General features: G+C 42.5%; 1 protein-coding gene and 2 non-coding genes across 4 annotated transcripts; 2 read left to right on the top strand and 1 right to left on the bottom strand.

Annotated features, from left to right (window-relative positions):
* The first annotated feature begins 1,070 nt into the window (after positions 1 to 1,070).
* LOC122765335 lies at positions 1,071 to 15,893 on the top strand. Of its 2 annotated transcripts, XM_044019529.1 has the most exons (10): positions 1,071 to 1,237; positions 2,162 to 2,716; positions 4,407 to 4,478; positions 4,692 to 4,805; positions 12,353 to 12,436; positions 12,537 to 12,637; positions 13,305 to 13,371; positions 13,478 to 13,573; positions 13,798 to 14,826; positions 14,954 to 15,893. In XM_044019529.1, exons 6-10 carry the CDS (start codon positions 12,581 to 12,583, stop codon positions 15,721 to 15,723), a joined length of 2,019 nt encoding a protein of 672 aa, XP_043875464.1. In that variant the 5' UTR covers positions 1,071 to 1,237; positions 2,162 to 2,716; positions 4,407 to 4,478; positions 4,692 to 4,805; positions 12,353 to 12,436; positions 12,537 to 12,580; the 3' UTR covers positions 15,724 to 15,893. The 2 variants fall into 2 exon arrangements, with proteins under 2 accessions (XP_043875464.1, XP_043875463.1); XM_044019528.1 differs by having other exon boundaries at positions 12,353 to 12,637.
* Positions 5,246 to 5,351, top strand: LOC122765661. The gene has a single exon (XR_006359999.1). It is a non-coding gene; the product is annotated as a U6 spliceosomal RNA (small nuclear RNA).
* On the bottom strand, positions 9,519 to 9,589 carry trnag-gcc. Its single transcript has one exon. It is a non-coding gene; the product is annotated as a tRNA-Gly (tRNA).
* Positions 15,894 to 16,708: the final 815 nt, after the last annotated feature.

The following is a 16,708-nucleotide window of genomic DNA, read 5'->3' as shown; positions in this document are numbered from 1 at the left end:
ATGAATGGGAAAAGTTTTAGGGCCGTTTAGCTAAAGAACTCTGGGGCCCAGGATACACGGGAGGCCCGGGTTCGATTCCCAGCCAATTAAACCATCTTTATTTTTCCTTACGTATTCTGGCATTTGATTTTGTAATATATACATATAGAATAATAGATAGATAATAGATAGATAGCTACCACTGTAATACCTATTAATAATAATATTCGTATACTTGTATGTACACTATGACGTCTTTCCTGGAATTATTGTGATTATTAAATCACGAACACCAAAGGAGACGGAGGCCAGTACAGTAACTCAGAAGCTTTTTACTCGTTTTCTGTACATCTAAAACAGCGCAGCAGCCGTGCATCAACAACCGAGACAGAACGGAGCCGGGGAGGGCTTAACACTCATTAGCCTTAAAGGTGCATTACTAAGACATAACATACACAGAGCTTATTGTGATTGCAACATGTTTTGGCAAGTATCCTCGTTGTCTACAACTCACTACTTATCCAGTTTGTATTCATGAACGCAGACAATGTGTAACTTTGAATTAGCATGTTGCTAATTTGTACACACACAGGTTGCTAGCTGAACGTTAGGTTAAATTAGCAGAGAGACCACAGAGGAAGAGGGACCTCCAAACATGGTGAGTTAACTATGGTGAATCAGCTTCATGCTAACTACTGAGCAGCGCTCCCCTAACACGTATGTTTTGCTAATTGCACAAATCAAAGAAGAAGAAACACTTATTTATTGGATCGCGATATAAACTTTACATACAAACTATATGATCAAATAAAAGCTGCGTGGAATGTAAATGAAAATAATGTAAACACAAAAACAGATCCATGGGTTAGGGTTAAAAAAAAAAAGAAGACTGTTGCACTGGCCGGGAATCGTACCCGGGAATGGGGCCCATAGTTATTGAGCTAAACGGCCCTTAAACGATTCCCATTCATTCTCTATGGTAGTGCTAAACCACTACGTATGTAATATATCTTTGACCACAAGTAGGTTTTTGGGGGCGCTGTTTCCCGCTTGGCTTAACAGTAAGGAGACGGTCTTTTCTGAGTGAAAAGAAGAGGTGGCACAACAGCAGCAGAGAAACAGAAGACAACGTCTTTTTTCCACGTTCCTCGACATATTTTACGAACGTTTTGAACTTTTCAAAGTAAGTGGAAGTTGCAGCAGCAGTGCACATCTGTAGCCCGCACACACCTGCTCCCGGCCCTGTCCAACCAGCCAGGTAACACATAAATGAATTGAGTCGAGTGTATTTTGTTATATTATGTATTTTGTTTGCCCCCCTAAGCCTCAGTTGCCAAGCTGTAACTTGTCTCTGTTTTGAAGTAGCCACCACAGCTGAGCATAAATTAGCCGACCTGCTTAACAAGCTAGAGGCTAGCCCAAATCACTCATATGACGTGATGACCTTCTCATAACTAATGTCGGTAGAGCTTGTCATTAGTACAACATGTGAATCTATCAGTACACTTAAGCTGAATATTTGGTATTGTGTAGGTTTACTTTAGGCTACATAATGAACACGTATGCTTAACGTATGCTCACTCTTGCTCACTTTAGAGAGTGAGCATTGGCACTCTCTAAAGTTTAGAGTGCCAATGCTCACTCTTCACTCACGACACTTTGTACGACAGTTCTGACACCTTTAGTTCTTAACATGTTGACATAAATAAATATGTAATTACATTGAACATGCGCCACAGGGCCTGTAATGTTTTTTTTAATAATCTCTCACTGCTATAATAAGGCAGCCGATAGTTCCACATGCCACACAAAGTGCCCTTATTGTTGACAGTGTCCAGAAACATGGACGTTTCTGATTATTTATTATTTAACTATTATGAATAGGTTTTACAGTGATATTTTGATTTCAATATATCTAGTATATGAATATTATTAGTAATAGGTGTTACAGTGGTAGCTATCTATCTATTATCTATTCAATATATCTGGTATGTGAATATTATTAGTAATAGGTGTTACAGTGGTAGCCATCCATCCATTATCTATTATTCTATGTATAAGAATGTATAAGGCTACAAATAAGGTATTTCACTGTTCTCATATCACAAAGGTATGCAAAGATGTGCATGTTTTATATAACTAATATTTGTTTTTGTTTTCTTTCTCCTACTGTACACCACAGGCTATCATGGAGCAGAGCTTCGCCTTTTTTCCTGGCAGGAAACCGGTGAACCTCTGTAGGGGTCCTTGGGGGCACCATCTTCAGGAGCCAAGTGATGCACCAAAGCTCCTCAAGGGCGACCCTTCGCTGCAGGACACATCTGCACCTCTGAGGGAGGACGCTGTGAGGGAGAATGCCCTGGCTGTGGTCCGTGTGAGGGCAGGGGACGCCTCAGACGAGACGGACGTGGTGGGGCAGTAAATCCTGCAGTTCGGGAAGTATAAGGGGAAATCCTTCCGGTGGCTCTTGGGGAATGATGTTGAGTACACCGTGGACCTCAGCAGACATGTTGAAAGTGAAGAGGCTGCGGTAGTGACAATGACCCAGGGACACAGCAAGGACAGCTTATTGTTCTTTGTCCCAATGAATTAGTAATACTAAATTAATTCAGTATGCACTAGCCATGTTCTGGCCTTGTTCTGTGTTCAGGCCATGTTCAGCCACTAATATTGTGTTTGCATGCTGGTGTTCCTACTTACCAATAGGGTTCATGAATTGATTTCCTCAACGTTGAGGGTAAGTACCCATTTTTTTCTTCTTTTCCTTCTTCATGCATGTAAGACAACATAAGAGTTCATATTGCTTCCCCTGCTCAGACTAATATAGGCTAAATATTGTTATAAGTGAGTATCAATCCATATACAAGTGTGTGAATGTGTGTATAAATAAACTCAATCTAAAATATTACTTACGCAAACTAGGGGTAGTATCCAATCCAATCCAATCCAACTTTATTTGTTAAGCACTTTAAACAAACCACAATGGACCAAAGTGCTGTACAGAATAAATAAAAGGCATAATAATAAAAGGTTCAAAATTAGATAAAACAGCTTAAAATAAATTAGAATCATAAAATACAATAAGAATTAGCAGCATACAATAAAAAACCATAAATTCTATTCAAATTAAAATATGTAAAATAAATAAAACCAAACGTCTCATGAAGTGTCAAAGGCCAAAGAGAAAAGGTGGGTTTTAAGAAGGGATTTAAAAACAGACAAGGACGAGGCCTGTCTTATGTGGAGGGGCAGAGCATTCCAAAGTTTTGGAGCTGCGACAGCGATTTAACAACGGTTAAATCGCAACAATAACGAATCGATCTATATATATTAACAACTTATCTAACTCCATAATATTAAAAACAAACTAATAATAATAATTATTATTATTAATAATTAAAGATAATTAAAGACCGTGATGTGATTAAAGATGTGTGTCTGAACTTGTCTGAATTCAATTACTTTTTCAGTATGTTATGATTATATTTCCAGAAAGAATAGTTATTTTCCATATGTCATTAAACGCATCATAGCTCCGTGGACCTGCTCTAGTAGTATTGCTGGCCTTTCGTTGAAGCTGCCATTTCCTATTTGGTTATAACTTTGACTGACGTGTGTCGTCGGCCAATCAAAATTTGATGCATAGTGACAGAACGCCCCAGGCCCAGTGATGTGCCTGGCGCTAGCCCCCGCTGTTGTCATCAACGACGTTTGAACCTTTGGACGGGTTTTGAAGTGAGCTATGGCCACTGCATTAACACCACCGATCGATCATGTTTCTGATCTCCTTCGTGTGCACTTTTCACGGTGATCGTTTGGAGAAAAGAAGGAAATTATTTCAATACATAATTTCCGGGAGTTCGAGTGATAATGATAAATTGCTAACATTTTTTAGAAGTGGTGAGGACAAAACTGTTGATCATAAATAGTGCCGGGGACGTGTTCCCCCGTGTATCTGACGCCTATGCTTATGTGGAATCTTGTTTTTGTGTCATATAGTGGCTTGTGAAATTGCGGTTGCTAAGTGACATAACGGAAGATGTGGTGGTAATGATACAGTAGCCTAGATGCGCAGTGGTGTGCGTGTGCGCTATGGTTGTTGCAGATCAACTGTCTCGTGAATATAGTGCATAATAGTGTGTTTTATATGTGGTTGTGTTTGTGCGGTTTTTTTTTAGTTTTTTTTTTTACTGAAGGCCCTGACTGAAACCCCGCGGTACGCTACTGAGAATACGGGTAGTATTTTTCCCCCGTTTCCCCTGAGTCGAGAAATATCTTCATTCTTTTTTTTGTTACGTGCCCACCAGTTAAGTAAATACATGATGATAAAGTAAAGAGTTGCTCGCACCTCTGAGCCACCACCCAGTAAGATGTTTTCATAACTCTTTTCTGACTCACTTTTTCTTCTTCCACCCTTGTGCTAACAGCTGGTCCTTCTGTTGTTGTGCCCCGACCGACACTCAGACCAACTGCTCATACTACACCTGAGCCACCACACAGTAAGATGTTGCTACTACTACTTTTAACTACTCTGAAGATGTTACTCTGCCACCACTTGTTACATGTTACTCGAGCCCCCTGCCTTTTCTCCCCCACTGGCACAGACAGCAGATGGTGATATAAACAGTTGGAGCTGCTCGCATGATACTTATGTATACATTTAATGTCTAATTTTGGTTTCACTTTGTTAATATATGTCCATTTGCAATTAGACATCTTGCAATCCATTGAAAGAAGTACGACTCGCCGTTCCAGTGTGCCAAACTCCGCCGACTCACAAGCATGGCCAACGCAGTCCGACACTGACGCTCTGTGGACATTTCGAGGTACTGCACGTTCATATAATCAAACACACAATAGGACAAGAAAGGCTGTGCTCAAACCCATGAGCAGATATTTCAGAGGGAAGCAGTGGTGATGATTGCTAAAGCTCAATAGACGTGGGAAATTAGGGTTTGTTAGTTGTTTTTTCTGCAGTGTGCAGACCGCCTGGTGGATTTTGGAATCCATCTTACCCATCAGTCCACATTACCCATCAGCCCCGGGAGCTGGCCAACAACAAACCCGTAAAATATACAAGAAAAACGGTAAAAAAAAAAAGTCTGTATTAAATTTGTATTGAAATGCTTAGAAACACGAGGCCACTGTTTTAGAGTTTCATAAAAACAAACTTAACAGTTATAATGTCCGTAGACCTGCCACCATGACTGAACTACACAGTTAACCTTGAGGCCTGTATATACCTCACAGAGACTCTCCTTGAAACGTGTTACTTCGGTAACACATATACTAAAATTGGAACGATACAGAGAAGATTAGCATGGCCCCTGCGCAAGGATGACACGCAAATTCGTGAAGCGTTCCTCATTTTGCATCGAGGAAATATATTATAATAATATTATTATTATTGTTATTACCATAGAGGTTGAATGGGAAACGTTTTAGGGCCGTTTAGCCAAATAAATATGGGCTGCAAGGTTATTTGGCTAAACGGCCCTAAAACGTTTCCCTTTCATTCTCTATGGTAGTGCTAAACCACTACGGATGTAATATATTTCTGACCACAAGTAGGTTTTTGGCGGCGCTGGTTTTACAGTGGTATTTTGATTTCAATATATCTAGTATGTGAATATTATAAGTAATAGGTATTACAGTGGTAGCTATCTATCTATTAGCTGTTATTCTACATGTATATTACAAAATCAAATGCCAGAATACGCAAGGAAAAATAAAGATTGTCGCATAGGCCGACAGTGCCGCCAAAAACCTACTCGTGGTCAGAAATATATTACATCCGTAGTGGTTTAGCACTACCATAGAGAATGAATGGGAAACGTTTTAGGGTCGTTTAGCCAAATAAATATGGGCTGCAAAGTTATTTGGCTAAGCGGCCCTAAAGAGTTTCCCATTCAACCTCTATGGTAGTGCTAAACCACTACGGATGTAATATATTTCTGACCACAAGTAGGTTTTTGGCGGCGCTGGTTTTACAGTGGTATTTTGATTTCAATATATCTAGTATGTGAATATTATAAGTAATAGGTATTACAGTGGTAGCTATCTATCTATTATCTGTTATTCTACATGTATATTACAAAATCAAATGCCAGAATACGCAAGGAAAAATAAAGATTGTCGCATAGGCCGACAGTGCCGCCAAAAACCTACTCGTGGTCAGAAATATATTACATCCGTAGTGGTTTAGCACTACCATAGAGAATGAATGGGAAACGTTTGAGGGCCGTTTAGCTAAATAACTATGGGCCCCATTCCCGGGCAATGCACCACCTATTAATAATGATATTCATATACTAGATATATTGAAATCAAAATATCACTGTAAAACCTGTTAATAATATTTAAATGATAAATAATCAGAAACGTTCATGCTGTGCCACCTCTTCTTTCCACTCAGAAAAGACCGTCTCCTTACTGTTCAGCCAAGCGGGAAACAGCGCCGCCAAAAACCTACTTGTGGTCAAAAATATATTACATCCATAGTGGTTTAGCACTACCATAGAGGTCTAATGGGAAACGTTTTAGGGTCGTTTAGCCAAATAAATAAGGGCTGCAGCTATTTGGCTAAACGGCCCTAAAACGTTTCCCATTCAACCTCTATGGTAGTGCTAAACCACCAATGGATGTAATATATTTTTGACCACAAGTAGGTTTTTGGCGGCGCTGGTTTTACAGTGGTATTTTGATTTCAATATATCTAGTATGTGAATATTATTAGTAATAGGTATTACAGTGGTAGCTGTCCATCTATTATCTATGTATTACTCTACATGTATATATTAAATCAAATGCCAGAATATGCAAGGAAAAATAAAGATTATCGAACCCGGGCCAGTGCACTACAGCCCATAGTTATTTGGCTAATCGGCCCTAAAACGTTTCCCATTCATTCTCTGTGGTAGTGCTAAACCACTACGTATGTAATATATTTCTGACCACCACAAGTAGGTTTTTGGCGGCGCTGGTTTTACAGTGGTACTTTGATTTCAATATATCTAGTATGTGAATATTATTAGTAATAGGTATTACAGTGGTAGCTATCTATCTATTATCTATGTATTACTCTACATGTATATATTAAATCAAATGCCAGAATACGCAAGGAAAAATAAAGATTTGTCGCATAGGCCGGGAATCGAACCCGGGCCAGTGCATTGCAGCCCATAGTTATTTGGCTAAAAGGCCCTAAAACGTTTGCCGTTCATTCTCTATGGTAGTGCTAAACCACTACGTATGTAATATATTTCTGACCACAAGTAGGTTTTTGGCAGCGCTGGTTTTACAGTGGTACTTTGATTTCAATATATCTAGTATGTGAATATTATCAGTAATAGGTATTACAGTGGTAGCTATCAATCTATTATCTATGTATTACTCTACATGTATATATTACAAAATCAAATGCCAGAATACGCAAGGAAAAATAAAGATTTGTCGCATAGGCCGGGAATCGAACCCGGGCCAGTGCATTGCAGCCCATAGTTATTTGGCTAAAAGGCCCTAAAACGTTTGCCATTCATTCTCTATGGTAGTGCTAAACCACTACGTATGTAATATATTTCTGACCACAAGTAGGTTTTTGGCGGCGCTGGTTTTACAGTGGTACTTTGATTTCAATATATCTAGTATGTGAATATTATTAGTAATAGGTATTACAGTGGTAGCTATCGATCTATTATCTATGTATTACTCTACATGTATATATTACAAAATCAAATGCCAGAATACGCAAGGAAAAATAAAGACTGTCGCATAGGCCGGGAATCGAACCCGGGCCAGTGCATTGCAGCCCATAGTTATTTGGCTAAACGGCCCTAAAACGTTTCCCATTCATTCTCTATGGTAGTGCTAAACCACTACGGATGTAATATATTTCTGACCACAAGTAGGTTTTTGGTGGCGCTGTTTCCCGCTTGGCTGAGCAGTAAGGAGACGGTCATTTCTGAGTGAAAAGAAGAGATGGCACAGCCGCAGCGGAGAAACAGAAGACAGCGTCTTTTTTCACGTTCCTCGACATGTTTTACGAAGGTTTTGTACTTTTCAAAGTAAGTGGAAGCTTTTTTGTTCAAATAGTGAATTCATGCTTTTTATTCACGTGTATGAAGAATGTTTCATATCAACTGGTACCAGGTTTGTTTGGTGATATTGTTGACAGTATCCGGAAACATGAACGTTTCTGATTATTTATCATTTAAATATTATTAATAGGTTTTACAGTGATATTTTGATTGAAATATATCTTCTTCTTCTTCGGCCTTTAAATTCCTAGAGGAACGTAGGCCATCGACGAAGCAAGATGTTGCCACAACAGCCCTTCGTCCTCCATCCCTAAATCCTCGATGAATTTCTTCTGCCTCTTTTATCTCCCTCCTCTCACTCACTTTTCTGTCTGTATCTTTGGATATCCAGAGCTTGTTATTGGTCTTCCTTCTCCCTATCACTTCTTCGCATGTGTCTTTTCAAATGTTTTTCAGACCTGTCCATATCCCCTCTACTGTGCCTGGGTTTTCTATTTCTAGGGCTTGGTACCAGTTGTGCCACTTTGTAGAGTTCTGATGTACCTATATCCTGAAAAAGCTGTGTGTTGTAGCTTCAGCTGGATCTTTGCTGTGAGGTGGTGGTGGTCAGAACCTGCGTCTGCTCGTCTTCTAGCTCTGACATCCAGCAACGTGTGCCTAAACTTCTGGCTAATGCAGATGTGGTCTGTCTTGTTTTCCGTGGTGTGGTCAGGAGACACCCAGGTGGCTTTATGGATGTTCTTGTGTTGGAATACTGACCCACCTATGACAAGGTTGTTGTCTGCACACACTGCTGTGAACCGCTCACCATTCTCGTTCATGGTCCCTACTCCTTCTTTTCCCATGACTGACCCAAAGCCGTTGTTGTTTGCCCCTATCTTGGCGTTCATGTCTCCCATCAAGATCATGATGTCCTTTCTTCTCCTGGCCTGGATAATGGTAGGTAGTTGGTCGTAGAACTGGTCCTCGGCTTCATCATCAGTGTCGTTGGTACCACTTGGATGTTTGTTTTCTTATGCGTGGTTTGTAAGTTGGCTGATAAGCTGATAAGTGTGCTCCTTTGGACAGCATGAACGCTAGACCCTCTGTGTGTGGAGCAGAGTCATCTGGATGTCCTGAGTAGAGTATGGTCTCTCCACTCGCCAGCCTGGCCTACCCTGACTGAAGCCACCTGGTTTCTCCGAGACCAAGGAGCGAGATCCCATACCTCCTCATCATGACATTTAGGACCCACATTAATGAAACTGGAGAAACACTGACACACTTTTTCCAATTCTTTAAGCGATAGTCCACCTGGAATCTGTTTAGAGAGTCAAACGACTCCCAACTGGCTTTAAACTTGAACTCAACCAATAGTTTAAACCTATAAATCCATATGTCTGCTGTGCAGCTCTTTCTACAAGCCTTACATACAAACTATATTATTGAATAAAAGTTATGTGTAATGTAAATGAAAATAAAAAATCAAATGCCAGATACTTAAGGAAAAAAAAAAGAGGGTGTTGCATTGGCCGGGAATCGAACCCGGGCCTCCCGCGTGGCAGGCGAGAATTCTACCACTGAACCACCAATGCTTGCTGATCTTGACATTTGACCCATCATTTTCGATTGTCCCATGAGATGCGTCGTAACATTTGAGATTTGCGTGAAAAAGACCTGTCGTAGCATCACCCTCTCAATAATCTCAATAATCCCTTCTGCAAGGGGCAACCAGAACAAGTATGGCGGGCATTACATTGCATTACATTGCATTGCATTACATTACATTACATGTCATTTAGCAGACGCTTTTATCCAAAGCGACTTACAAAGTCGTATGGCACACGCAAGGAGACCAGCCAGGAGGGAGTTGCAGTAGTCCAAGCGTGAGATGACAAGAGCCTGGACCAGAACCTGTGCCGCCTTCTGGGTTAGAAGAGGCTGTATCCTTCTGATGTTGTGCAACATGTATCTGCAAGATCGAGCAATGTTGGCAGTGAGGGAGAGATGGTCATCAAGTGTCACACCCAGGTTCCTTGCGGTATGAGAAGGAGCTACCGCAGCGTTGTCGAGGGTGATGGACAGATCTGTGGTGGGAGAGCCCTTTCCTGGGAGAAAAAGAAACTCGGTCTTGTCGAGATTGAGTTTCAGGTGATACTCAGACATCCACTGAGAGATGTCGGTCAGACAAGCGGAGATCCGTTCTGCTACATGTGTTTCGGAGCTGGGAAAAGAGAGAATGAGTTGGGTGTCAACCATGAGAGTTAATAACAGAACCAAGTGAGTTGGTGTACAAAGAGAAGAGGAGAGGGCCCAAGACAGAACCCTGAGGGACCCCAGTAGCTAGAGGACAGGGCTCCGACACAGATCCTCTCCAGGTTACTCTGTATGTTCGGTTTTGAAGATAGGATGAGAGTAGGGTAAGTGCAGACACTGAGACACCTAGTTCTTGAAGGGAGGAAGTAAGGCTCTGGTGGTTAACTGTGTCAAACGCTGCAGAAAGGTCCAAGAGGATGAGAGAGAGGCAGCCCTGGCAGTGTGGAGTTGCTCAGTGACAGCAAGAAGTGCAGATTCGGTCGAGTGACCTGCTTTAAAACCACAGACTGAAGAGGATCGAGAAGGTTGTTCCGGTGAAGGTAGGAAGAGAGTTGATTAAAGATAGCACGCTCCAGAGTTTTGGAAAGAAAAGGAAGAAGAGAGACAGGTCTGTAGTTATTTACCTCAGACGGGTCAAGGGCGGGGTTTTTAAGGAGGGGGGTCACTCTGGCCTCTTTAAGAGAGTCCGGAAAGCAACCAGATGATAGAGATCTCACACAGGAGATCAGATTTGTGTGTATAATTTACAGTTATAATAAATCTGATTGTCTGCTAGTTTCATTCCTCTAAATCATCATCGGAGAAACATGTAAATGCATCCTAAGCAGCAACCCGAATTAAATGTAACGTTAGACGTTAATGCGGCGCGGCCGTTGGAAGCTGACACTGCTCATCTGTAGACGCCATGAGATGTAACTTAATGTTAACATTGTTAACTTTGTACCCGTGGCTCCTAATGATTCACTGTCCATGAAGTCTATCCTACCTCTCTTCTTTTTCGTTGTGTCGTGTGTTGATCCTCTGTCCTTTTCTCCTGCCACACTCCAGCCACAATAAACGGTCCTCTTCTTCTGTGGCGATTATTCCTCTTCTCCTAATAAATGTGGATTACAACTCTTTGTGGTAGATATCTCTAACTAGTGTACAAGAGGCGTCACTGATTTAAAAATGCAACTGGCTCCTTTCGACAAGACGTGCGGTACCGTGATATGTCAATCATCTGGGGGGGGCACCTGGGGGGTCCAATCAGATTTAAGCGGGGTCCAGTGCTATCGCCCAGCTCGGCCTCTGACTGGCAGTTCCACAGGCCCCCTGCAACAAGGTGGTGGATGTGTGTGGAGCGGGTGGGATAAATAAGTGAGGATAGATTACGGTGATGCTGTGAGTGAATGTGAGGTGAGGTTTGTAATATCTGCGAGACAAAACATGAACAGGAATGGAAAAAGTGCACATATGTGAAAGGTAGAAAAACAATAGCAGGCAGGTACTTAGCCTCCTCCGGTTTAGACTCCTTTGTCTTTGTCTTCCTGAGTCTGCCACAGAAGCTGCCGCTTCAAAGTGAATGCTGCTTTTTAAGAGATACCCAGATAGTCCAAATGCACACTGAGAAATGCTGGTTTGGGTCTGGTTTAAATCTTACTCAGCTGTGTTGGCCACTCCCCAGACAAGTCAAAAGTCAAGCAACCCAGCTAGATACAATAGCAATAAATGAAAAAGCAACCAAATAAGAAAGACCTACAGAAGTGATACTTAGCTTAATTCCAGTAGTCCTATGAGATACCCAGAAAGTCCAAATGCACACTCGACTGTCTTTCTGAAGGTTTATTTCTCACACACACAGTTAGCGGTAGCTAGACAGCAGTTAAACTGGTCAGGTAGTCAGTAAAACTGACAAGTCGTACAGGTTCTGATGATAGCAGATTTACAAAGGCACATACGAAGGTTAATATACAAGAAAAGGGCTTTGATAATGCACATAAAGGCAACAGTGCTTTGATACCAGTTATCAAAGCAAAATAGAATGAATTTTTATTCCACCTGCATTCATTTACATCCAAATACAACTCAGCCACGAAACATATGCTCATTTTAACCAAAATGTCACAGCACTCTTAGAGCTGGAGAGAGCAATGCTGAGCACTAAAGAGCTACTAGAGTGTTGTAAGTCATTTATTTTGCTTGGTTTTTCTATTGACTCAACATTCAAGATTGTTATTTAATGAGAGTCTGCTATACTAATGAATCTTTGTGTGTACTGCCAGCTGCTGCTGCTGCTGCTGCTGCTCCATCCTCAGCATCGTCCTAGTTGTCAGCTGAACCGGGTCGAGCCACGTCAACGAAAACAGGTTTAGTGAAAGTCCACACCTGTTGGATTGAGAGACCATGAATTGCTCTCCAAAATTGAACGGAACCATGAATTTAACCGTTCTCTTTGTGTGTTTTCAGTGTTCCGGCCATGTTCTGGCCTTGTTATGTAATATTGTGTTTGCATGATGGTGTTCCTACTAACCAATAGGGTTCGTGAATTGATTTCCTCAACGTTGAGGGTAAGTACCCATTTTTTTCATGCATGTTAGACAACGTAAGAATTCATATTGCTTCCCCTGCTCAGAGTAATACAGGCTAAATATTGTTATAACTGAGTATCAATCCATACACAAGTGTGTTTATGTGTGTATAAACAAACTCTAAAACATAACTTACACAAACTAGGGGTAGTATAAGCATGAGGGCAAAAGAACAACAACAACAACAACAGCAAATCAACAAATCAATCATCAACAATAACGAATCGATCTATATATATTAACAACTAACCTAACTCCATAATAAAAACAAACCAACAAACACAGTGAGGGACTTTAGAGAGTCTGCTCTCTCTGTGTAACATAGATCGCTGTAATGTCACAAAGTAGCACAGCAGCCTGGCTCAGCACAGCAAGGCACGGTCTGGTTGGGAGTCAGGAAGAAGAGGTGCAAAGGTCTGTAGTCCAATCACCAGCCACCGCCTGCAAATCCGATGGGAAAAGCACAGAGAAAAACAAAAGCACACTATCGCACTCAAATGAAAATTATGACTCAGGGTCACAACAGTACCCCTTGAATTTGTAAGACTTAGCAGGTGAAGTAATGAGTATATATACAAGTATACGTATGAGTGATATTTGAGTGATTGTGTCACTTTTGTAACTGACATTTAAATGACTCCTTAAGTGCCGTCCTTCACTGTCAATACCACCTGCTGACACTAAAGGGAAACAACACAAGACGCTAGTGGATGGTAATTGCTCTTGAATGTGTGCCTCCATCCGTCAATCTATTACAAGTTGTACGTAAATGAACTTAATGTGGAATGCTTTTTCTTATCTGGTTGTCTTTCTATCTAGCCCCCGCCGCCACGCCGACAGTGAAGAGACCTGTGCCCCTTCCTGCTGAGCTGCAGTGTATGGTCAAAGAGCTAGAGAGGACTGTCTCTGCACCAGGTGTGTATCACAGGCTGATTTACATATGCTTTTCTGAAGCCTGACTGTGCCCCCAATTTGTCCTTTAATTACACAGTCTAAAATAAAAAGAATAAAAAGCACAAATGTTTCGACATCTCACTAGTCTTTTTTGCTAACAGCTGGTCCTTCGGTTGTTGTGTTCAATAAAAATGATTGCATCTCACTCACTACATTTTATTTGTCTTTGGTTCTCCTTGCCACAGCCGAGCCCCCTGCCTTGGCTTCCCCACTGGCACAGACAGCAGATCAGGACATAAACAGTTGGAGCTGCTCGCATCATCAGAAGATTTGGATGAGGACAGAACTCCAGTCTCTGGGACTGTGGCCTGGGTTCCAACATATGCTCAAGCCAGGGCACGCGCTTTCACTATGGCGTCTCCCCCCACAGCCTGAACTCATGGACACGGCGTCAACTCTCCCGTCCCGCAACCTCTTCCAGCTCCATCCGTTTTTTATCTGGAAACCTGAGAGTGACATAATGGTGAGGCTGAGGGATAATTATGTACTCCCTTGCCTTCATGGTTGTCCAAAGCCAGACGTTGTCTCAGCCGGTGTGGGAAGGCCGCGAGTGATTGTCGGCACCAACAGACAATACTACATCTTTGCTTCGCGACTTCGCTGCGAGACGTGTAAGCGGATGTGGTTTGCCGACAGTCCTCGGTGGCTGGACAAACTGCCAAAGCGCTTCACAAACATTGTGCCAGCATTCCTGACTTACAAGAAGGCCTTTTGTAAGTCTGTGCTTCATGAGCTGAGGCGCACTGGCAAGTCGCCTTCTGACATGGCAAAGCAGGTGAACAAACTGCTGCATCTCAAGTATGAACAGGCTCACCTGGCATACCTCTACAGCATTCAGAACACCTGGGACGCCGAGGCTGGGGTTTGTGGGCAGCAAACGCCTGTGAGGAAGGAAGACGCGCCACAGTCGTTTGGAGCCTATGATGACGCAGATGGATGGTGTGGGGTCTCTGTCTCTGCCTCCTACTTATCAGACTGCCTCACTGATATGTGCAAGCTCCAGCAGGGCACTTTTGGACAGGTCTTGCGCTCTGACCACACCAGGAAGGCTGACTCACTGGTTCCCGTGTCTCCCCCCCCTGGCCCGACACCATCCGCAAACCTGGCCCCGTCCACTCCTGCACCTGTGGCCCAGCTGCCCCAGCTTCAACCTGCTGAGAGCCATAATGTACAGCTGATGTCCCAAGGAAGCACGGGACATCCAGCTATAATGGGTAAGTCAGTACCAGTTTCGACCAACATTTCAAATGCCACTGTAAATTACTTTATGTACTTAACGACATCAGCTCAATAAACCTGGGTAAAATAATCATTTTCTTAAAATGCTTTTCTTTGTTCCAGAAACCTCACCTCTGCCACTGGAGACACAGAAGCTGTGGCAAACTGGGGGAAGTGAGACTGTCCGTGTCCCCGTTGTGGTGCTGCCACCAGCCACTGTCAATCCAGTCAATCCGGACCAAGTGCCGCCTGAAAAGCCATTGGCAGAGGACAAAGTACAGAAAATGTTACAGGACATATTGCAGCAGCAGCAGCAGCAGTTTCAGCAACAGCTACAACAGGTTCAGCTGCTGCGGCAGGAGCAGCAACAAAAGCCCCGGCAGAGCAAAACATGTCATGCGTGCGGGCAGCCGATGTCGCGCCACCAAAATGATGGAACGTCGATCCATCATTTTTACCAACAAGGCCCTACGCGCTACCACTACTGCTCCACAAAGGTCTTCCAGAGGTACTCTGCAGAGGGCCTGACAGACTCTAGGATGCCCTTTGAAGCGTTTGCTCAGACCGCCTTCTTTCAGCGTGAGCTGCAGCTGACAAAGGGCAGAGTGGAGGAAAAGGCTGCCAAGAGGAGGAAACTGATGGAACCTGTGGCTCCTCAAACGCAGGGGAGAATGTGCCGCTTCTGCCATACGGCGCTGAAGCAGAGCCCCCACAGCAAACATATCCACACGGGGTTTCCTGGAGTGGCAGGTAAGTACATTTACTGCCCTCCGAAAGTCCTTAACCTCTACAGACCACAAGGTATGGTGAAAGAAATGACATGGAGGGAATTCCAGGCCTCACCCTTTTATGCCATGGAAAAGGAGAGGTGGACAGTGGAGAGAAAAAAATAGAACATGTCGGATGTAATCCTCTAACCATAACCCTAACCACTAACACAAGGAACAGATTTACAGACTTACATGTTCTGTACAGGTGGACTCTGTCATTGGTTGTGGAGAAGGAGTGTCTCAATTGTGTTGTGTGCACAATGTTGTTGTTATGTTTAATTTTTGAAGGATAAAAAAAGGTTAAACTTGAACTTGAACTTTGAGTCTTATTTGTCCACAAACCAAAGACATTCTAATCAAAATGTTCCGCTTATTTCTAACTTGAATAACAGGTAAAACTGTTAATTAATTATTTTTTTGGATGCAGCAGAATATCAGTCTTGATTTGAAAAATATGATTTTTGCTGTTTAATATTACATACTAGACTTTAACAGTCTCTCCATGGTGCGAACTACGGGGCAGCCAGGGGGGTCTGAGCCCCCCTTGATGAGGCATGAGCTCCCCTGGAAACACGATTTGTGAGATTAGGGGGGGTTGTCTCTAAAATATTGGCAAAATATTGTTTTTTAATTGATTTGATGCATGTGTGGAGGTTGGATTCGATATGTGCTGATATCCAGATTCTCCTCTGGCATCGATGTTTCACTCACTGAAACATGCAGGCGTTAGTGGCCAACAATATATTACATCCACAGTGTTAAGAAACTACCATAAAGAATGACTAGAAAAAGTTAAAAGAGTGAATCTTAACAATACGTGTGAAAAATGGTGATTTCTCTTTCAGTACTCTCCATCCACTAATGTGTTGTGGTCAAGAAGGGTACTGCATTGTTACATTACGCACCTCCTCGTTAGTATAGTGGTGAGTATCCCCGCCTGTCACGCGGGAGACCGGGGAAATCCCCGACGGGGAGATACATTTAGCAAAAACATTTAGCAAAGACTAAAAGGGTCACTTTACACTTGGATTAGTATTACTATTGCAAGCCATCTTGTTCTTGTCAATAGGTTTGGACAGGGCCTTGTTGTAGCCGAAGCCAGGGCTCT

Source organism: Solea senegalensis, linkage group LG2 (genome assembly GCF_019176455.1).
Source record: "Solea senegalensis isolate Sse05_10M linkage group LG2, IFAPA_SoseM_1, whole genome shotgun sequence".
Taxonomy (NCBI): Eukaryota; Metazoa; Chordata; class Actinopteri; order Pleuronectiformes; family Soleidae; genus Solea; species Solea senegalensis.
The sequence above is the reverse complement of the archived record's forward strand: the minus strand, read 5'-3'. Positions and strand labels throughout refer to the sequence as shown.